Source organism: Rhineura floridana, chromosome 8, assembly GCF_030035675.1.
Source record: "Rhineura floridana isolate rRhiFlo1 chromosome 8, rRhiFlo1.hap2, whole genome shotgun sequence".
Classification (NCBI taxonomy): domain Eukaryota; kingdom Metazoa; phylum Chordata; class Lepidosauria; order Squamata; family Rhineuridae; genus Rhineura; species Rhineura floridana.
This window is the reverse complement of record NC_084487.1, coordinates 51388149-51409701: the sequence shown is the minus strand read 5'-3', so window position 1 is coordinate 51409701 and position 21553 is coordinate 51388149. Positions and strand designations below refer to the sequence as shown.

The following is a 21553-nucleotide window of genomic DNA, read 5'->3' as shown; positions in this document are numbered from 1 at the left end:
GTTTCGATCCCACGCGGTAGGGAGTCTCCCACTACTAGTACTCTTCTCTTCTTGTTGAACTAATTCATTCGATAGTGCTCTTAGCTGCATATTTATATAACCAAATGCAGCAATGAACTAGGGCATGCTTTTAGCCTGAACGGAAGAAACTTAGTGGTGGCTAACTGCCAACATCACTCTTTGCCCTTGAAACACCGAGAAACACTGAGAAATTAACCCTAAGGTTGATAATTAAAACATTTATTTACTCTACACCATGGTTCTAACAAGAAATGTGAGGAAAGCTTTGGATTCTCCTCCTCCTCTTGAGTGCCTACCAGAAAAAAAACTTAAAATAAAGAAACAGAGAAAACTGAGAACGCCTCAGTTAAAAGCTCCAATACAGCCTGATCTAGATTCATCTAGTGAATTAAAGGGGCAGCTAAAAATCACGGACTTTTATGACAGCATAGTTCTCCAAATCTCCGAGAGAGAATTAGGGAAAGTTGCAACTACTTCCCTGGACTGGTCCCTCCCTACCAAGGCTTACTCACACAATGTAAGGAGTGTATCAGATATCCCGGACTTAGCCACGGAAATTGAGATAGCAGAGAGGTCAAATTTAAATCAGCTAAAGTCTTCGACAGACTGTAATAACAAAGGCTCAGCACTGACTTTCACTGAGTCCCTGTCTGGTAACTTTCCACAAGATCCTACTCCCCAGCTGTTCGGCTCCCTCTTGGAATCACACATCTCAGTAGGAAAAACATCTGAGGCGTCCCCCCCTTCTGTTATCTACCCTGATCGATCCTTGGTAGAGGCCTCCAATCAAGCGCCTCAGGTCGCCCCCCCCCAGGGATGATATTTTATTAGGTGCGATCTACATGATGGCAGAGGATCTAGAGCATATTAAAACATTTCTGAATGAATGTAACTCATTACTAACAACTTTAGTTGCTCTATCTCGTGACACTCAGACCCCGCGTCAGACTACCACACAGACCTATACATCAAAACATTCTTCGGCCAAAATGACGGCCCCCTCAAAACCTAATCGGAAAAAGAAAAGGGGCCTGGCTTTCCACCAAAAAAAGACAAAAAACATCAAAAATATCAAAACCCAAAAAATTTCTCACAATAATAAGATGAATTTTAAGAGACTATTTAAGTTTCTGGAAAATCCGACAAAGAAGGACAGCAAGAAACCCATGCTTGGCTTAAAGACACCCCTATATAAGGGGCTTTCACCTAAACCCGATGACGCTGGAATAAAATCTTCTACCTCTCCCTCGGTGAAGGAGAACCTGGATAGTCTTGACACTCCAAGTCCAACACAGTGGCCTTTACATCAGGACCCTTGGAGGGATGTCTTAGAGGGTGCATATCCTCTTCAAAACTCCTTATCTTCTGTCCCACTGCAACGATGGAATCTTGTCCTTAATAGATCAAAACTGGTCTTTGAAAATTACCCTAAGCCAAGGGGCTATATTCATTCCTCTCAGAGGAAACTTCATCTCCTTTCTATCATGAACAAGGCCATGACAACTCCCTTAAAGATCAGAGACATCATCCAGGTGGAATATCTTTATTATAACAACTTTAGAGCTAGGGCGGTGGTCTCTTTCTCTTCTCCAGAGGTAACAAACCAGGTGTGGAATTCTAAAGATAAATTGGTTGAATTAGATTTATTTACCTCAAGATTCTTCGAGAATCTGATGCCCCCAATGAGAATAACTCTTCCACGTTTTCCCCTCCAAAGTGATATGAGGCTTCCCCCTTGTGGAGATTGTGACTTGCTGATTGATCTAGACTCAAATCGTACTTCGGCCCAATGAACCTATTCTACCCAAACCACTTGATCCAATAGTTTTAGCCAGAGATATCGGACCGACAACTCGTTCATATACAAACGATTTGAATATCTCCACATTAAATCCCATGATGCCTCTTTCCTTGGAACATGATAGCCTATCTCCCCATGTACAGAACCAGCCACAAACTCCAACTTCTAAGGATTGTACTGATGAGTTCTGGATGGTTAACCCTCCGGTGGAAGAGGAACAGGCCTTGTTCCAGTCTTTCAGTCTACTGCCTATGCCTGATAGAGACAAAATCCTCAACAGACTGGTCCAACTTATTTTGCGCCTCTCCCACATTCATGAACAGCCTACAAAAAATACGTGTAAGGATTTGGACTTGAACGCTGAGGAAAAAGATGAATTGGGTTTCCATTCCATTACTGACCAGTTTTCTCGTAGTAAAAGCCATCTTCTGGCTGTCCCCCAAATCACGACCAATACTGTGAACTCTTCATCATGGATCACGTCCTCCCTACCTTCTTCGCTCTGTGTTAACCATTCTTCTAACCTAGTGAAACTACCTCCCACAAATTGACAGCTGCCAATACTTTCATGGAATCTAATGGGATGGTCTAATAAATTCAGGGAAGAGGACCTATCCCCCCTTTTCCACCAATTTAAGATTGTTTGCTTGCAAGAAACTTGGTTGACCCCAGAATCTTTTGTTACCCTAAATGGTTTCCGAGCCTTTACGCTCCCCGCGACTAAAACTAAACCTAAGGGTAGAGGGAGTGGGGGTCTTTGTATACTTATCTCTATGGATCTTATGGCTGATATATATGCTTTGACCCCAAATTGTGATCATTATGTTCAGGGGGTCCGGCTTTATGGACCGATGACGGGAGACCTGATCATTATAAATGTGTATTTTCCCCCTACTGTGGCCAGAAATGTGGCTCCAGGCAGTATTTGGGATCACCTTTCAGAATACCTATCCTCCCTAGAATGTCAATATCCTTTCTGTAAGATAATTATATGTGGAGATGTTAATGCCAGGATGGGGTCTGGTTGGCCCAGCTGGCCTGCATCTAATCATGACCCCTCCCCTAGTATTATTCTGAATGATAGAGTCTCCCAAGACCTGGTAACGAACAAACAAGGCTTGAGACTCATTGAACTAATCCAGACGCATGGTTTAGAATGCCTCCATGGCTCAAGATTAGATCATTCAAACGATACCTTTACTTACTGCTCCCATCAAGGAGCCAGCGTGATAGACTTCACGCTGGTTTCTAGCATGCTGTTTAAGGAGGTTTATAAGTTCAATGTATTGCATAGAATTGATAGCGACCATTTCCCCACCGTGACAGTCTTATGCCTGCGTCGCCCATGGTCTCCCCCAATTTTATCATCTATCGAGGGCTTCCAACTAGCCGACCGCAGACTTCGATGGTCCCTGTCCCTACAAACTGCAATAGCAAATCTATTAGAGAGCATTCCTATTTCTCCCCTCAAGAAGGGGGAAGTGAGTGAGATGGATGCTCTTCATTCTTACCAGAATATAATTTCTCTTCTTAAACCAGCCCCCAAAAATCTATTTCCTCGAAAACTAGAAAGTGGTTTGATTCCGAATGCAAAGTGGCTAAACGTCAATTAGTCAACTATACTCGGAAAAGAAGAAGTGATTCTTCTGCATTTAACTATGACCATCTTGTTTATCTTCGTTCCACATATAGGCTTCTTTTGAGGCAAAAAAAGTTTTCATATGCACATGCTCAATGGCAGTTACTTAATCAAGCCCTCTTGGAGGGTAATGAACGACAGTTTTGGCATATAGTAACTAATGGTTCATGTACATCTAGATATTATGATTCCGGTCAAATATCCCCCTCCACGTGGATTGAGCATTTTACAAAACTTTATACTACCACAGCCATCTCTAGTTCCTCCTGCCCATGGCCAATTCAGGATAATTTTCCTAACTGGCCGCCAGTTCCACCATGCCAAATCAGGTTCCTTATCTCTTTATTAAAAAGTGGTAAAGCACCAGGGGAGGACATGATTCCCCCGGAACTTTTTTCTAACTTCCCAGACTGGTGGGCTCCACTTTTGGCAAATTTATTTACTTATATCAATGCAACGGGCAACATGCCGGAGGGTTGGAAACGGAGTATTGTCATCCCTATCTATAAAAAAGGCGAGAAACAAGATCCTAATAACTATCGCCCTATTAGTCTCCTAGACGTAGGAGCTAAACTGTACAGTAGATTTCTCTTACTTAAGCTGGAAGAATGGGAAACTGCCAATATGGTTATCCACCCTGAACAGGCGGGCTTCCGAAAAGGCCAGTCCACCATTGACCACTGTGCTACCCTTTTCTTCCTGGCTCAACAGTCCATCAAGGGGCCCACTAAACACCTCTATGCCGCCTTTGTTGACTTGGCGGCTGCTTTCGATTCTATTGATAGAGATCGTTTGTGGGCCAAATTGGCTGGCACAAATATTGACAAACGTCTCCTATATCTGATTAGAGAGCTATATTCTAATAATAGTTTGAGAATTAGGGTGGGTAACAATCTAACAGAGCCTATATTGGCTAATAAAGGGGTAAAGCAAGGCTGTCTTTTAGCCCCCGCCTTGTTCAATCTTTACATAAATGATATAGTTACCGAACTGGTGGGTCCGAAATTTTTCCCTCCATCAATAGGATCTAGGAAACTATCCATCTTACTCTACGCAGATGACATGACTCTGCTTTCTTTGACCCCAATTGGCTTAAGGAGGTTACTGGCAAGTCTAGACGAATACTGTAAAAAAGAATCCCTTCAGGTAAACCACCAGAAAACCAAAATTATGGTCTTTGGAAAAAAATACTCTAAACATAAATGGTATCTATGGAATCAACCCATAGACCAATGTCGTGTCTTTAAATATTTAGGTATTCTTTTTCAAGATACCTCGTCATGGAATCAGCACATTGCTGCCGTAAAACTCAAAGCAGCAAGATCAGTTAGTCACATCCTCCGTTTTTATAGGACTGCGGGTGGTCACTTAGTGGCCCCCGCTTTGAAAGTTTTTCAGAATAAAGTCCTTCCCCAGATTACTTATGGAGCAGCTATATGGGGTTGGTCAATACCTTCCTTTCCTTCCTTGGAATGTATACAAAATAAATTTATTAGAATGGTTTTGAATCTCCCTCCTTCCACTCCGGCTGCTTTTCTAAGAGCTGAAGCGGGGCTCCTCCCACTCAGCGCCCGGATCCATCAATCATTGCTAACGTTTTGGTTTCTTTCAATAAATTCCTTCTCAAAGGTCTTAGCGAAGGCTTGTTGTAATCTGGTCGGCATGGATTGTAAATGGAATTCAAAACTACAGGCTATCCACTTACATTATCACATACCTTTACATTCGCCCTTACTACTGAGCAAAGTAAAAACCCAAGCCCAGATAAAAGATTACTGTGAGTGGATGGATAGATTGACAATTAGTAATTCTAAGTTTTCTACTTGGTTTAGGCTGTATAAAGTAGATCATATAAGAGCAAATTACCTGTCAATCCCTTTACCACCCCATCTACGATTCGCCTTTACAGCCTTAAGATTTCAAACAATGCCAACTGCTTTATTAGCTGGCCGTTATCTTCAGATTCCTATGGAACAGCGGAAATGCATATGCCAATCGGGAAAATTGGAAGACCTTCCTCACTATCTTTTAGAGTGCCCTCTTTATGACCATCCAAGAGCTAAGTTCCTTAACATTTTAATTAATCAACGAGAATCCCTCAGCGTCGAACAGATTGTTTACTTGCTCTTAGCCGATACTAACTACTGGGTTTCCTATCGGGTAGCCCTTTTTGCTGTGGCAGCTCATAGGTTGAGAGCAAAATATTTGGTTGATCTGGAAGCTAAGGAAAATTAAACATGTCCTGTATAGTTTTATAGATGTAATTCTTTTAGTTATAAGCTTGTTTTATACTGTTTTTTATTACATGTTGTGATGTTGTGTTACTGTGATGTTGTGATGACCTATGGTCTGACAATAAATTGATTGATTGACTTCTCTTGTTGTGGGGCGAGGTTTCATTGTCCCTGCTTGATTGAGCTTCAGCCTCTTGCTTGTTGTCGCACAGGGTCTCCTGTAATTTTTCCACCACAGGCTGTTCTCCAGTCTCCTCCTCGACTGGTTGAAAGCGGTTCCATAGTTCCACTGGTGAAGGGTGTCTTCTAGCTCTTCTGCTCCTGTCACCCTTTCCCACGGAGTTTCCTCCACTTCGTTGTTCCTCTCCAAAGCAGTCTCCTCTTCTGCTACCACATGCTGTTGCTCTTCCACCTCCACTTCTCTTTGCTGCTGTTGTTCCAGTGTTCTCTCTAAGAACTCTTCATCTTCTCTTATAGTTCTCAGTGTGGCCACCCGCCGTTCCAGGCTTCTCACTTTTTCTTCCAACAGTGCCACAGGCTTGCACTTGTGCCACGAGCTTGCACTTGCACTTAACACCATCTCCCCAAAGTTTAAGGCCCCTTTTCAGGAGTTCTCATGCCAAAGCAATTAACTTCTTTCTAAACACATTTTAAATGCTTTTTGGAGGACACTCTAAAAAAATCAGTACATATTTGACTCCAACTCACCAGCCTTCATTTAGAATTTACAATGAATATGAATAGAATGTAAAACTGTTCACTTTGAATAATTTTAAATGTAAATATGGCATAACAACAGCAGGGCATATTTGCTATTTCTTGGTCTAAATATGATACAGTTATATTGTAGTATAATAAAATATTTATTGTCCAGTGGATTTGAGTTGTTTGCGTATTTTTAAAAGGAATGTGTACAGTTTCCAAATCTTGACTCTCAAATGACTGTGTCACTAAATTAATGTGAACTAAACCCTAAATTAGAGATGAGCAGTTGTTGGGCAACAATCTGGGTTTAGACAGACAGCCCAGTCACAGGAGTGTGTGTGTATGTGTGCAAAGATGTTCACATTCTAGACTTCAGCACTTTTCCTGTTGTGTCTTTTCAGGCCTTGATCATTGCTGCTGGTTACTTTATATAAATACCAAAATCCATGTGAGTTGACATAGGCTACTTCAAGAGCATTAGATGTCAATATTAGGGTTAACAAAGAGTAGCTGAGGAACATTACAGTGCGTGATTTTAAGATGTGCTGGCTCAAGCTCAGGAGTAAAGCCACTTCCAATATGAATATCAAATGGCATCTTAATTCTGTCTTAATGATGCTTATATTCCTTTAAGTGATGCTCCTGGGGTTCACGTGCATGATTCAATTGGATAGAGAAATATATAGTACTAAGGATTTCCTTATGTGACACTCTTATTCAAAATGGGACTGAAATGTGAGGCAAAGAAAAACAATCAGGATTTTGTGTATCTTTGTCATCAAAAGAAATGTAAATTTGTCAGGCAGCTGGATTGTTGGACACTCTTCACTAAGACCTTGGAGAGCTGAGCTACAACTAGGTGCCCTTGGAGGCTAAACTTTACCAAAAGTTTAGTCCAGTTGTATTTCAGCTCTTCAGGGTCTTAGTGAAGAGTGTCTGACAAAGTTTGAATTAGAGAGCTAGAGTGTCAAATCTGTGGCTTCCTACATGTAAACATAGGTGGTTCACATTTTCACCAGGCTAAACTCAATCCCCACTTCAAAGGTCAGTTAATGTCAATATATTCAGGCTACTAATTACTACAATGGAGGCATTTCTTGTGTAGCTCTTAACTGTTAGAATATCTCCCTCTGAGTTGCCATCACGTTACGTCTTATTCATCCTAGTTTAAAATGACAGGTGTAGTAGGTGGTCAGTACTAGAATATGTAGTTGTGTTATACTGTAGAGTAACTTGCAGAATTAAATTGTCTTTTTGATCATTTTAGATGTTGACATTCTTTGTAACCTACTGAGGTTCTTATAATAGTATCTGAGCTTGGTAATGAGCTATCTGGGAACGGATCCCAAAATTAGATGTATTCTCTTAAAACGAGAATCCAAAGACAGAAGACTTCAAATAGAGCAAGCAGTCATCCATGAAATGGAGCTTTTGCATCAAAAATGGCCATGGTTCCTTGCTGCATGAACACAGCAGTGGAAAACAAACATTTTCCACCTTGTAATGTGTGAAGCAACTTTCAGAATATAGGACAAGTGCCCTTGTTTATATTAAAATTTTCCATTTCCTGCATGTCTGCTAAAAGGACTTACCTTATTAAGATACTTTTTTCTTCTTGCCTGGCTTAGATATGTAGCATAATTAGGCTATTTTGTAACTTTAAAGGGAAAATGGCTGGTGCTAGGCTGCTGGTTGGTTGTCTGTTTTTCCTGTTGATGTATTTGAAAACTGCTATGAAGCTGCCCCTGTTAAAATTATTTGTATGGTCTTTGTTTGTTTGTTTGTGGATGGGTGTGTTGCTGTCCTTGAAATAGTAATATTGAAGAGAAAGTTGTTTAAATTCTTGAATTATTCCAGAAAAAACAAACTTGGAAGCTGCCCCAGAAGAAGAAAACAGAACTTACTGAGCACTAAAAAATCCTTTCTTCGCGCAAACTTAGCTCTGTGCTGCTGGTGCATCAAAAATCAAAAATTCAAAAGCTGCCTTTTGAATGCCTCCAGAGTTGGAGAGCTCATTACCCATCTAGGTAATTGGTTCCATTGTCATACTGATCTTTAACAGTTAGGAAGTTTTTCCTGATGTTCAGCTGAAATCTGGCTTCCTGTACCTTGATCCCTTTATTCCATGTCGTGCTCTCTGGGATCAAGAAGACAGCCTGGGTCTCCTCCCTGTGTGACAACCTTTCAAGTACTATACTACTGAGCTATGGCCTCAGGGTCTCCCTTGGCATGGCAAAATGCAGGATACCATGACCTTTTTCCTGTCATTTGGACCAGTCATTCCCCTATATTCAGATCATAGTCTCAGTCCTGTGCAAAAGAATTGACCATGCAAACCCTGCTTTGAGTTTACAAAACTCCCTCCTGCTATTATTTTCTTGGTCTAACATTTAGTCAACCCTACTCTATAAGAAGTGACAAAACATCAAGATTAAATGCTGTAAGGCAGTCCTTTTCCATTTTTCAATAAATAAAAGAAGAAATCTAGTCAGAGTAGGAGCCTATGAACATATTACATTCCTGAATGTTTAACCATAGTTAAACAAAACAAGAACTGTTTTTGGGATCACATGTCCCCAGCCTTCTTGCCACTTTTTCAGGAACACTAATCAGGATTGATTTACTAAGCAATTCTGAATTGTTTTCAGATCAATTTTCATTTAAAAAAATGGGATGATAATTTGGTCATCTTTGTACTAAAGCAGAATGAACTTGTGAAGTCAATCAGGAGATGATATTTTTGTCATGATGCAGGGCTGTGGAGTTGGAGTCGTGGAGTCGGAGTTGGAAGCAATTTTAGAAATGTACCGACTCCGGCTTCAGAATAAATTTTGATTGACAAATTTTTTAAAATATAAATTCAAAATGTCAAAGAAGCTTCCCATGATGTCAGCTGTAGTTGAGCATTTCACCATAACTCAAGATAGAAAACATTTTGTGTGTCAGTGTATGACACAGGACCCAGATGAAGACAAATGCTGTGATGCCAAGATCAGCGCATATTCAGGCAGCGATAAAAATGCTCCTATGAGAGCTTCCCATTTAAAAAGACATTTACAGCCCTTTCCAGGGCTGTGGAGTTGGAAGCAATTTTGGGTGGAGTCTGAGTCGGACAGTAGAAAAATAGAGCAGTCAGAGTCCTGTCATGATGTGCCAGAATCACCACCACTAAATAGGCTTTTAAATTGAACTAATAAAGTTGTTTATTTTGGTTAGCTTTCTTCTTCAACCAACAAGAATGTTAACAAACCTCCACATGGATTTTTGAATGGTTCACTGTTTCAGTTTTTAGATAAATGTAAAGTTCTTCAAAAAATAAAATTTAGGCAATTTCAACCAAGTCAATATGAGAAATTTAAAATATAGGGTGATATAGTTAACACGGTCTTCTTCACATTTCCCTTCATTGTCTGGAAAAGAAATACAAGCTTTCCTGCTTTTTCAGTTCCCAATTAATTTCACAATTTAGAATGAATTAGTCCAAAGAAAGGAAAAATTCTCTCTACACCTACAGAAGAGGCTACTGCTGTTAAGAGTTAAATTACCACTTCAGTAATTTCCTCCTTGTTCAGATCTACTCCATCTCCCCAAATTTTCTATTCATTGACCTTCTCTACCTTTGCACTTAGAGAGAGGCAAGGCCTGTTTACATACTCATAGAATATAATTAGAAGTTGTATAATTAGTATTCATTATTATATCTTTGACCTTGGCTCTTTTTTTACTAATTGTTTTAAGAAATGTTGAAATCTGATTTAATTTTTTAAAAACCCATTTTTTATTTTTTAAATAATTGGTTTTTATCAACCTTGACACTAATTTACCCTTCAGCAGCAGCAAAAGGCAGGGATCTGAAAGGTAATGGAAGGAGATCATGATCACATAGGAAGAGGCTTTCGATAAATTATGGTTAAACAATTGGATAAGTTACATGTGAATTGCCAATAAACATGTTAACCCTGGCAATAAGTGTGAAATGAAATATTTCAGTCCCTGCAGAAATTGGCAGCTGGCCAGTTTACATGGTGAAGACTCAGTGGCAGCATGCATGGGGTGTGTGAGTGAACCAGAATACAGGCATACCCCGCTGAACGTCGCTTCACTTAACGTCGCCTCGCTATAATGTACATGCTCCATACGCCACCATACCTAGTGGCGATTGCAGTGCAGTACATGCATAGATAATTGCTTCACTTTAAGTACATTTTCACTTTACATACACGCTCCGGTCCCATTGCATATGTTAAAGCAGGGTATGCCTGTAATTGTGGTTTTTTAACATGTTTATTTTCACTGTGTGCCAGACCTCTGTGCTTTTTTCTTTTTATATTTTTAATTTTTACAAAAATCAGCTTGAGTAAAGCATTGCTAGCTAGTGTATTAACTTCCACCAATAATAAGTGCTTCTGTTGTGGTATCTCCTTTCTTAGTAGCACTTAGGCTTATAAAATGTGAGGTGCTTTAAGTGATGATGATGATTTTAACTTTGTGGAATGCTTCACAGCTTTTGAATCTTGAAATACATGTACTAAGGCTGAGAGTGCGTCATCCATGCTAACTTGGATAACTTGGAGAGGATTTCCATGAGATCACAACTCCTTCAAAAAAAATTTTGATTCAAAAAATTGACATTTCTAAATTATGGAAGAGAAGTCACAATCTGCAGGTGTTTCCTCTGGCATTTCACTGCTCAGGTGAATTCTAGCCTTCAAATAGCAGATGAGATGGTAAAGTGCCTTTATAGAAAGGTGGGCCTAGCATCAGGACATGGCATGGTCAGGCAAATGCTGGAGCCCATAGGTGCCAGCATGGCCTACTGCTCCTGATCCTGCCTGTGAACTGGGTTGCGCGGGATGGTTTAAAAAATTTCTCCCTTACCACTTTGCAGTAAGACGATGTGTAAGGGAGCGGTGGAGATACCATCTTAATTCCTCTCCAGCACCCTCAATGTAGCATTGCTACCTCACATGAATGAGGGATTAAAATGGTCTCCAGTGCTCTCTGCAATCACTCAACTCCAACCTGCAAGAAGAAGAAAAAAAGGTCTTAAATAGGTAGACTCATATTTTTCCTCCCTTGCCATTTGGCACGAAGGAGCTCTGAGAGGTTATAGCAAAGCAGTCATCAGTTTAATTACTTTCCAGTGCCCCTGATACAGTGTTGATCCACAGTGACACTATGTCAGGGGAGGGATTAAACAGATAGCATCCTTGCTTGCTGCAATTGCTCACTGCTCCACTCAGCACTGAGTGGTAAGGGGGGGAAATCTTTAAAGAGCCCACCTGAGCCGAATAGACCCCTTTTAAGGTTTTGTTCCTTGCTCATGAGGGGAATGCCCAGCAGTTTCAGAGAGCGAATGAACTCTGTTGTGTGTCCCATGTAGCAGCTCTCTGGAGCAATGCTACATAAGATGCATTGAGGTATGAAATAACAGCTCCATGCTGTAGTTACATGATATTCCTCTCTGTGCTGCTGCCACTTCTGTGCATGCTTGTACTGCAATTATTTGCCCTGGGCATGGCCATTGGGGGGTGGGGCACCAAGGGCCCTTTGACCAAGGCTGGCTCTGGAGGAGGTGTAAATGAACTAGCCTGCCAAGCAGAGAAACCCATTCATTTTCTATGGAGGAATACTTTTAACCACCTAATTTGCTGGCTGTTGGAATTAAGTTTTAGGTGCTTCAGGATTACTGTGTTCCACCACCTGGCTTTTGTCTAATGCGCCTCACAGTGAAGAGCTTCAAAGCAGAGACAAATGGATAGTCTGTAGCATATTCAGACGTCCTGAACATGTGCTAAAGAGGGTTAACTAAAGTCTATTCTAATATGAATTTGTGTTTGAACTAGGTGCCTCCGCTCTGCTGGATTTGGGTATGTGATAATGAGACAGACATGATTGCATGGTGTATGGATTTTCATCCCCCTCTAGTGGCAAAAAAGCAGAGAATTGCTACTTGTGAGATGATGAATATGAATCAAGCTGCTGAAAACTATATCTGGAGCACCTGTTCTAAAAAGAGACCTTGACTAATACTTTGAACATATAGAAACCAGAGTTGAAAATGCTCTTTTGCAGTGTTTTTTCCTGTAAGTTTCTGCCATAGTTCTTGGGGATAAAGAGCTTTGCTCAGTTTACAGGTTTTAGACCATTGTGGCAAGGAGGCTTTTATTTCTCTCTTTATACTCCATAGCTGAGGAAGAAACATGAAAACTTTTCAAGTAAAATGGTTTGAATTACATGTTGATGTACCACATAAGCAATTTTGACTGTATTCAAATAAGTGGATTGCCTACTCCATTCATCTCTTGGGGATGAAGATCAGGCTTTACATTTAATGTGTGAGGTTTGGGGCAGTGAGAAAATAATCTTCAGGATGACTTTATTGGGTTTTGAGGGCTACATTATTATTGCCTCTGCACTTTACCATTCCATTGATGTAGAAAAGAGGCATTGATATCAAACCTTGCAAAATGTTTACATGTTTACACTCGGCACAAGTTGGCATGTCAATTCACTTTTTTGCATACTTGGCTACCTCTTTAGCAAAATGAATGAGCAGACAAAATTTTCATTGATTTTTAAGTGCGTTGTCAGATGAATCTATTAAATTTACAGTTCTCTACAAACTTGGAATAAGCCTTATTGGATATAGTGAGATTAATGAGAGAACATGCGTAAAATTGGGCTGCATGATAGTTGAAAAAATGGACTGCCTTCAAGTCGATCCCGACTTATGATGACCTTATGAATAGGGTTTTCATAGTAAGCGGTATTCAGAGGTGGTTTACCATTGCCTTCCTCTGAGGCTGAGAGGCAGTGACTGGCCCAAGGTCACCCAGTGAGCTTCATGGCTGTGTGGGGATTCGAACCCTGGTCTCCCAGGTCGTAGTCCATCACCTTAACCACTACACCACACTGGCTCTCTGCATGATAGTTATCATTGGAGTATTAATATCTTTGAGATTATGCTTGAAGGATGTTTGCGAAAGATAAAATTATCCAAGGGAAATTTAAGTATTCTACATGTAAGATGGTATCAGACATAAGTCATACTGAGACCCAATGACGTCAGTGGTCTTGATTTTGGTGGGATAAGGCCCAACCCTCAGTTCAAGAATATCAATTTTATAACAGTACCTACAATATAAAAATCACCATTGCTGATGATTTTTTAATTAATTGCATCAGCTTGCTTATTTAAGTACTTGAACAAGAACTGGTTTTTGACAAACAAGGATTTAGTTTTAAATCGTTTCATTAATAAATGTAAGATTTCATAATAATAATTCAGGGTACTCATATTCATTTCCAAGGTTTTTATGTTTCTTATTCTTTAATCCTAGTATATTAATAGTACTTCCAATTTGCAATGAAGCAAAACATTTCCCATCTTTAACTTTTTTGTGTTTTCATTGATGGCTTTACTGCCATCATGTTACATTGTAGCTGCTCTTTTGCCTTAGGAACACCTTCCAACCATGTTAATAAACACTTCTGGATTTAATACTAAATAACAAAATATGGAAGCAGAACTAGTACAATACCAAGTGGATAAATAGTGCAAGATTAAACTTCTGTTTTCTTAGAAAAAAAGTTAAGTGGACTTTATTAAGCTCCTCCCTTAAGCTTCCTAATCCAGTGGCTGCATTTGGATGTCATGACAGCCATACATGAACTGCAGGGAGCCTTTCATGCTGTATACTGACACACACACACACACAGAGGACTCAAGCTTTGGAAGCGTCTTCTTTTCATTATAATTAACTACATTTTCCTGTTTCATCTGAACCAAATATTATCCAATGAACCAACTATCATTAGTGTAGACAAGCCAATGTCATAACCCATGGTTTGAAGTTGGCTTGTATTGAAACTGACCATGCTTAGTGTTAAACTACAATCCCTGCTTCGGGTGAAATGGGAAGTTGTGGCTAAGTAAAAGTATTCCAAGGCTCACTCTGGTTCATGCATGTCACAATAAACCATGTTATTTTGATGTCTGCACACAGCCATTTTGTGTGTCAACAGCTGCTTTATATTAGTACAATTGTTCTGCAATCATACAAGCAAGGATTCCTTTATTTAATTCTTAGCCTTTTCCTGTATCTATCACTACCTAGCTGATACTTTTTTTTTCAGTTGGAGATATGCTTCTGGCTAAAATTCATGCAATATTCTTGTAACATGGTGATTTGTGACTAATGATAAATTTCCCAGAAAAGCTTTGAATATCACCACCTCTCTTCTTTCTTTGATCCACTAGAGAAAGATGTTAGAAAAGACATTTATACTTGCAGTTGCACAACCAACAAAGCAGTATCATGTCAATAATTTGTGAAGTACAAGCTTCTCAAATTGCATCCACTTCATTAGAGTGAGTACAAAGGGCGCTTTGACAACATTGGGTTATTTATTTGCCCTGTTTAAAAGTTGGGCTGTCCTAAATACATCTCTTCTTTATTTTGATTATGTTGGCTCAAAGATTCCATTCTGGCATATAAAGACAAAAATGATAAAGGAATGTAACTTCCCTTATTAAAATTTGAATGCTGACTATTTCTCTTTACTTAGCTTGGGGGAAGGGGAAGAGTTACTGTTTAAGCACAATATTTAAAATTAGACCTGATACCCAATTAAATACTGTTTTAGTTCAACAGGTAGAAGGTAGCTTAATCAAATATATTTGTATAATACCAAAACCTCACCATGTGTACTTTTTGTCTTTTGCAGTATTGAACTTGCAGTTAATAAACAAAAGCTGTTCCATATAGACAATATGGCCTTTCCTTATGAGTTAGTGTCTTAATATTACACAGAACAGGAAAACATTAGGGCCATAATTCAGTGTAGAATTTTAAGAGCTTAATCCCATTGAAGTAAATGGGGTTCTCTCCCCACCCCTGTTTTACAGTAAGGCTATTTCAGGAAGAGTGTAGGAGGCATAGGTTATAGAGACGAAGACTACATCATAACAGCCTGCCCATCCACACAATCAGAATGCTGTTATCCCACACTGTGGTGATTCTTTGAGATCCATATTGCAAGTGGGTAAATCTTGCTGCTGCTGGCCAATTGTCCTGATATAGTATTGTGTTTCTAAAGAAAGTTCTTTGCTAAAGCAAGGATGGAGAATCATAGCCTCCATTTGTTGCTAGACTATCACGTCCATCATCTTTAACCTCTGACCATGCAGACATGGTCAACAGCACCTGCAGAGCATTTGGAGAGTCCAACAGCATCTGGAGAGCCACAGATTCCCCATCTCTGTTGTGAACTGAATATCTTACAACTGTATTCTAAGTGTATGTGGCTCTTTACGGTATACATGCAGTGATGAAACTCTCATCTACATAGCTTGGTACGTGGTTAGCCAATCCCAGAGTGGAGTACTAAGAGCAGGACCCGTGTACATGTGACGTGTATAGGAAAAACTAAAATGCTGAGCTAGGGTGACCCAGGTGCAGCATACAGCAAAGCTGAAATGTACAGCCCTGTATTATGTGTATATTTTTATTACTTTGTTTACTTTATATCATTTTGCTGCTTCTAGCCATGGAAGAAGGGCCAGGACAAATGAAGGGTCCTAAAGCTCCCATTCCACCTCATTAGAAATCTTGTTCAGCCATGTTGCTGCCTGGGCTCCTCTGGGAGGAAGGGTAGGATAGAAATTTTAAAAATATGTCTGGCTTCTGAGCTTTCACAAGGCATTTCCCACATTTATTCCAGCCTTTGCAGTAAAAACAAAGAAGCGTGAGGTTCTTCATAACCTAAATTCTGAGTCTGAACCCATGTTCCTACACAGCTATTAATATTGCTGCTGATTTAATTTTTTAAGTGGTTAAGGTTAGCAGGAGGAAGGACAAAGGATCTCATGCTCGAGAAGGAAAATATGGAGGAGGGAAGACAACCTCACTGCCCACTCCTTATTTTGTTAACCATGGATAGGAAATTGACAGTGTTATATCCATGTAACATATCTACATGGATGTGCAGTGTGTCTCTCTGGGTCTTAGAGGTGGCTTCTTTGGGCCCTTGTCACTATTTGAAGACCATCTTACTTTTCTTTGGGGCGGTGAGAGCCCTGCTTTTGTTTAGTCCTAAAGTGATATGTTGTCTAGACCATCTGTTTGACCTAACAGTTCCTATGCAGCAGTAGCAGTGTGCTGAGAGGCAGTCAACATGTTTGAACCTACTTTTACACTCACCCCCCTCAGCTAAAACAACTTTCGTTAGTTTACTCAAAACAAAAAGTGAGCAACCCTGGCTCATCCAAATTATTTCCCTCTCTGGGATGACTGCTATTTGCCTTTGAGCCCTTGGTAGTCCACTCATTCATTCCTGTGACTTGAACAGCCTTTAAGGTTACTTCTGTTTGATTAAATATTGTCCCCATTTAAAGGAATGATTGTTCACAGTCCGGCAATAAATTAGCTGTTCCTCCTGTGGCACACCTTTTCACTGACTTTGCAACTGCTCTGACACTTAAGCTGTGGTCATATTTCACAGTGGGTATCCATCTTACTCCCATTGCACCCTTCAGATTTTGTGTTTAAAGTTTGCTTCTTGAGGAAAGGCAATTATATTATAAAGTCTTGGTTTGTCATTTGAAGGCTGTGATAGTTGTAACTTCCTATTGAATAGGAGGTGAATACTAAACATTGCTACTCTTGCTCGTATGATCTTTTCCCAATTTTTCTCTTGACTCTTTCGTTGGGGCAGTTCTTACTTCCTCTCAAGAAAGGCCTTCACTTTTGCTTCACCATATGTAAAATCAAGCATGTGTTTATCATGGTATATAGACACCCACCCCCTCAAAAAAGAGAATATAGACAGATCTTCTTGTTACTCATATCTTGGGCAAGATACTAATAATGGATCTTATTACTGACACAGATTGAAACTTCTCTAATAATTCTTGAGGATGTCTAGTCAGTTATGGAAAGGTTGTGTATTCTGTCCAAAGGCTATTCATAGTGAAGAAAGAAATACTGCAACACTAGTCCTAGAAGGCATTGTCAAGTGATAACAAATTCTTACTTTGTATTTCTTCCTAGTCAACCAAAGACAGGGACATCTGAGACAACTAACAAATAGCTCCAGCCTTTTGCTTCTCACGTAGTTTCAACATACTGGCTTGGATCCAGACTTTGGTGCTGTCAGTGAGACCACCCCCTTCCCCTGTAGCTCCTGGTGTCCTCCAGAAAATGGCTGCAAAGGGTTGGGGAACCATCCAGAACAGTGTGGGAGATGGTGCAGATGGCGGGGGAATTGACAAGTCACTTCCCCCCTTCCACCAGCGGACCAAATCCATCTGAATCAATTGTAATTGTTTAAACATAGACCGTAAATAACAATACATGTATAGATCAGTAGAACAAGTAAATTCATATAAGTTGAGGGGGTGTGGAACAGTAGACAATAATCTTAGTCTCTGTGTGGAAGTTCATAAGTCAAATAATATTTCTCTTGCCAAAATTCTGTTATTCTAAATACATACATTGAGTCCAATAATCAGGTGAATGTTTTCATTCATTAAAACATCCAGAGAATTGGGCCAAAACAGGTGCATAATAAGGGGGGCTTTACACAGTTTTACAATGGGCACTGTGTCCTAGGATCCATGTAGTCAAGCATTCTGTTAACAGTGGTTAGCTAGATGGTTAGTTATGGAAGTTTAAAGGCAGGCATGAAATGTGCGTGTTCCCAGGACCTAACACTCAGATGTGTACTGCCCCTTGGCATGGGTGTGCCATTTAGTTATCATGGCTGACAACTGTTGGTAGGCCTGTTTTCCATAAACTTTGTTTAATCCTTTTTAAATGCCACCTGACCTAGTGGCTGTTTTCGCATCTTCTGATGATGAATTCTTTTAAGACTTACGAGTCTAAGTTGTGTGCTTGAGTGAAGTTTAAAGAATGCTCTGTTGGCAAGATTAAAACCAAGCTATGAAACATTGCAGATATCATGGAAAATAACCATTTAGTATTGGTCACTAATCTTTTCTCTTCCTTTAGAGAGGCTCAAACCAGTAGTCATATAGCTAAGTGTGGTTCTATAGTGTGTTGTCCTTCACTTTAGAGCAGATTAAAATCCATCTGAAAAAACTTGGACATTTCTTTTTCTTAGACGCTCTGAACTGAAACAAGCTCTCCCCACCTTCAGTTAATACTTCCCACAAAGTACAAGTATGCTGTGTAAATATTTTCACAGGTCTCTAATCCTGTTCGGGTTCTGTACCATTGTCTTGCATCTTCTTCATTTGACTAGAAGCTGTTTTGAACTTCAGTCCTTCAATAAATCTAGAGAGAATTTGTCATTGGGCAACGGGAGCTTTCATACGAAGATGTAGTGATTTTTCTAGCTACTAATGAAAGAAATGTTTCTACCCTGATTTTTATGGGGAAGCATTTAGGTTTTCATCCACGACATGCTTAAGTAATACTACATTCTGTGGCAGCTCAACGTTCAAGCTTCATCTTGATTTATCATCATTGTCCCATTCTCTTGATAGGGAATCAGTGTTTAATGCTTAGAGAACCACCATCTTTCATTAAAAACAGCATCTGTTTCTAACTCCAGCTTTTATTTTCTATCTTTCATTTTGTTTTTTGTTTTTTGTTGATAAATCTCCCAGACAACAACAGTTCTGTAGAGAGTTTAAATATGAAGGAATGGCAGGACGGGCTAAGGGCACTTCTACCGAACATTAACATCAACTTTGGTGGACTGCCCAATGCTACTTCCCCCTCCAACACCAACCACAGTGTACCAACGTCCAACACTGCCATCACCGACAGCCTGAATTGGGACAGCGCTGGCAGCTGGATGGACCCCGCAATCATCACAGGTAACGATTTCTCGCTCATTCAGCTCCACTGACAATTGTCAAGTGCATATTTGGCACAAATTAATACTTTTTGTGGAAGAAAAAAAAAGCAACTATGCGGTGGTCTCTTCCAGCTTCCATCCACCAAACTTTCTAGAGGTCCAAACATCTAAACAGGTATTAGTCCCCCCAAACCCAACATCTGTTGCATGTCCAGCATCTTTCCCAATATATCTTTAGGTTTTAGTAGGTTGCCATGTGTCTAATGGCATGCTGGTCTGTGCGATGCAGTTCCTGAGGTACTGATACATTAACTTGACTTGTTTTTTTCATTAAAGGGCATACTCCACTTGTTTATAAAGCTCTTTTATAAGGCTATTTGTGTTTCCCTTCTAAAGGCTAAAAAGTATTATTTGGAAAGGTAGAGAAGCGTATGGTATTTGGTAGAGCTATTTTATGAATGAATCTCTGTGGACGAATGTTGTGATAAGTGTAAAAAATTCTCTAAAAGGCAAATGGCTCTTAGGAAAACTCAGTTACTGATATATCTGGGAAATTGTTGTTATAGTCCTTTGTACAAACTAATAATGTTTTCTTATTGCCATTGGTTAACTTTAAGCTGACCTACTGCACATTTGATGTTCTTACTTGCCCAGGCTTAACCTCTTTCTCCTCCTATGTTTTCTTTTCTTCCTAGGTATCCCAGCCTCTGCTGGAAACAGCTTAGACACCCTTCAAGACGACAATCCACCACACTGGCTAAAATCTCTTCAGGCTCTCACAGAGATGGATGGCCCCAGTGCTGCCCCAACACAGACCCCCCACAGTAACCCCTTCAGCACACAGATTCCTCTGCACAGAGCTAGTTGGAATCCTTACTCCCCTCCTTCAAATCCCACCAGTTTTCACTCTCCTCCCCCAGGCTTTCAGACAGCTTTCAGACCCCCCAGTAAAGCCCCCACAGATCTACTACAGAGCTCAGCGCTGGATCGTCATTAGGAAAAGTTCAAAAACATTAGAAATGCAGGAATTGCCCCACCCAGACTTCCTATACCCACCCGTGGTCCCTCTTCCGTATCTTTCTTTCTGAAGAATCCAGTTCCTGATCAAAACTCTTCCCCATCAGCCCCCAAATGCAATGCAATCACAGGGTCGTAACCATATCTTTTTTTTGTTAAGTTTCTGCTGAGCCAGTGTTTGAAATACACTGTTTAAAACTATGTCTTTAAACACACTAAGAAAAAAGAGAGAAATCAAAGTGCATAAACAGAAAATACTACTTTTATAAATCCTTTGCACATAATTCGCCTAGCAGAAACTGTCAAGACAATATGGAAAAATAATAATAACATTCAGAATCAAATGCAGCAATGTAAGAGTTTAATTTAAACGAGATTCATGATATGGGGAGAAACAGTGGCATAGCATTTATTTTGCATTCTGTGTGTCGGTATGCAGGGAAATAGCTCCCCCCTCCCTTAGGAAGGGTGGGACAATATTGTCAGTAAGATTTGTCATGAAGTGGGTTGAAGGACAGTTTGCCTGTAGAACTAAACTGGCATGTTGTCATGTTGCTAAGAAGGAACCAAGGGATTTAAAAAAAAAATTGGCTTTAGATTTCAAGTAAACGTAATGTTTTAAAAATATTCACAGATTTAATACCTAGCATATACATGATATAATTATAAGCAGCTGAAACACGAGTGATATTTACTTCAGTCTTTCTGTCTCCTTGTCAGTCTCTCTTTTTTAAAAATTCACCTGATTAAGGCACTCTGGGATAGCACTGCATTGGGGCCACATGATCACCATCAGGAGCACAACCTTTGACGACCTCTGCCTGCAGCTTTTACTTAACCTTGTAGTTTCTGGACGTTTGTGCAGTATTGAAAGACAGGAAAAAAGAAACAGATAAAATTAAACATGGTTATAACCCTGACGCTAAAACTAAAAACAAGGAAATGTACCTCTTTCTTCAGAATTAAAACTAAAATCTTAAATAAAACAGAAAACTTGATGACAGCTTTTTGTGAGTTCTTTGATTTCGTGCTTGTTTTTGTCAGTTCCTGTAATGGGGTTGACAGCAAATTCAGACTCTCTGTACATGCTCCATGGGGCTGTTGCCCTCTCCTCACTAGCCCCAATGTTAGCCTTTCTGTGCCATGTCTCACCTTGCTTTACTGTTCGTTTTTTTAACTGTATCAACGAATACCCCACTTCTTGATAGTGCTCTTTCCAGAGTTTTTAAAATTCAAGGGAATTTCCAAAGTAGATTATAATATAGTTTAGTGTGTATATTAGGCCTTACATAGATCAAAGAGGCTTGT

At 39.9% G+C, this 21553-nt stretch overlaps 1 protein-coding gene across 9 annotated transcripts in view; it reads left to right on the top strand.

Annotated features, from left to right (window-relative positions):
* The window catches only part of CNOT4 (CCR4-NOT transcription complex subunit 4), a 101426-nt gene extending 80998 nt beyond the window's left edge, over nt 1–20428 (top strand). For 6 of the 9 annotated variants that reach the window (XM_061639458.1, XM_061639456.1, XM_061639459.1 and 3 more), the window contains 2 exons: nt 19035–19247; nt 19924–20428. In XM_061639458.1, the coding sequence (XP_061495442.1) occupies nt 19035–19247; nt 19924–20225 (515 nt within the window). In that variant the 3' untranslated portion in view covers nt 20226–20428. The remainder of the gene's footprint in view (nt 1–19034; nt 19248–19923) is intronic. The other 3 variants (XM_061639462.1, XM_061639461.1, XM_061639460.1) reach the window with 1 other exon arrangement.
* The last annotated feature ends 1125 nt before the right edge of the window (nt 20429–21553 follow it).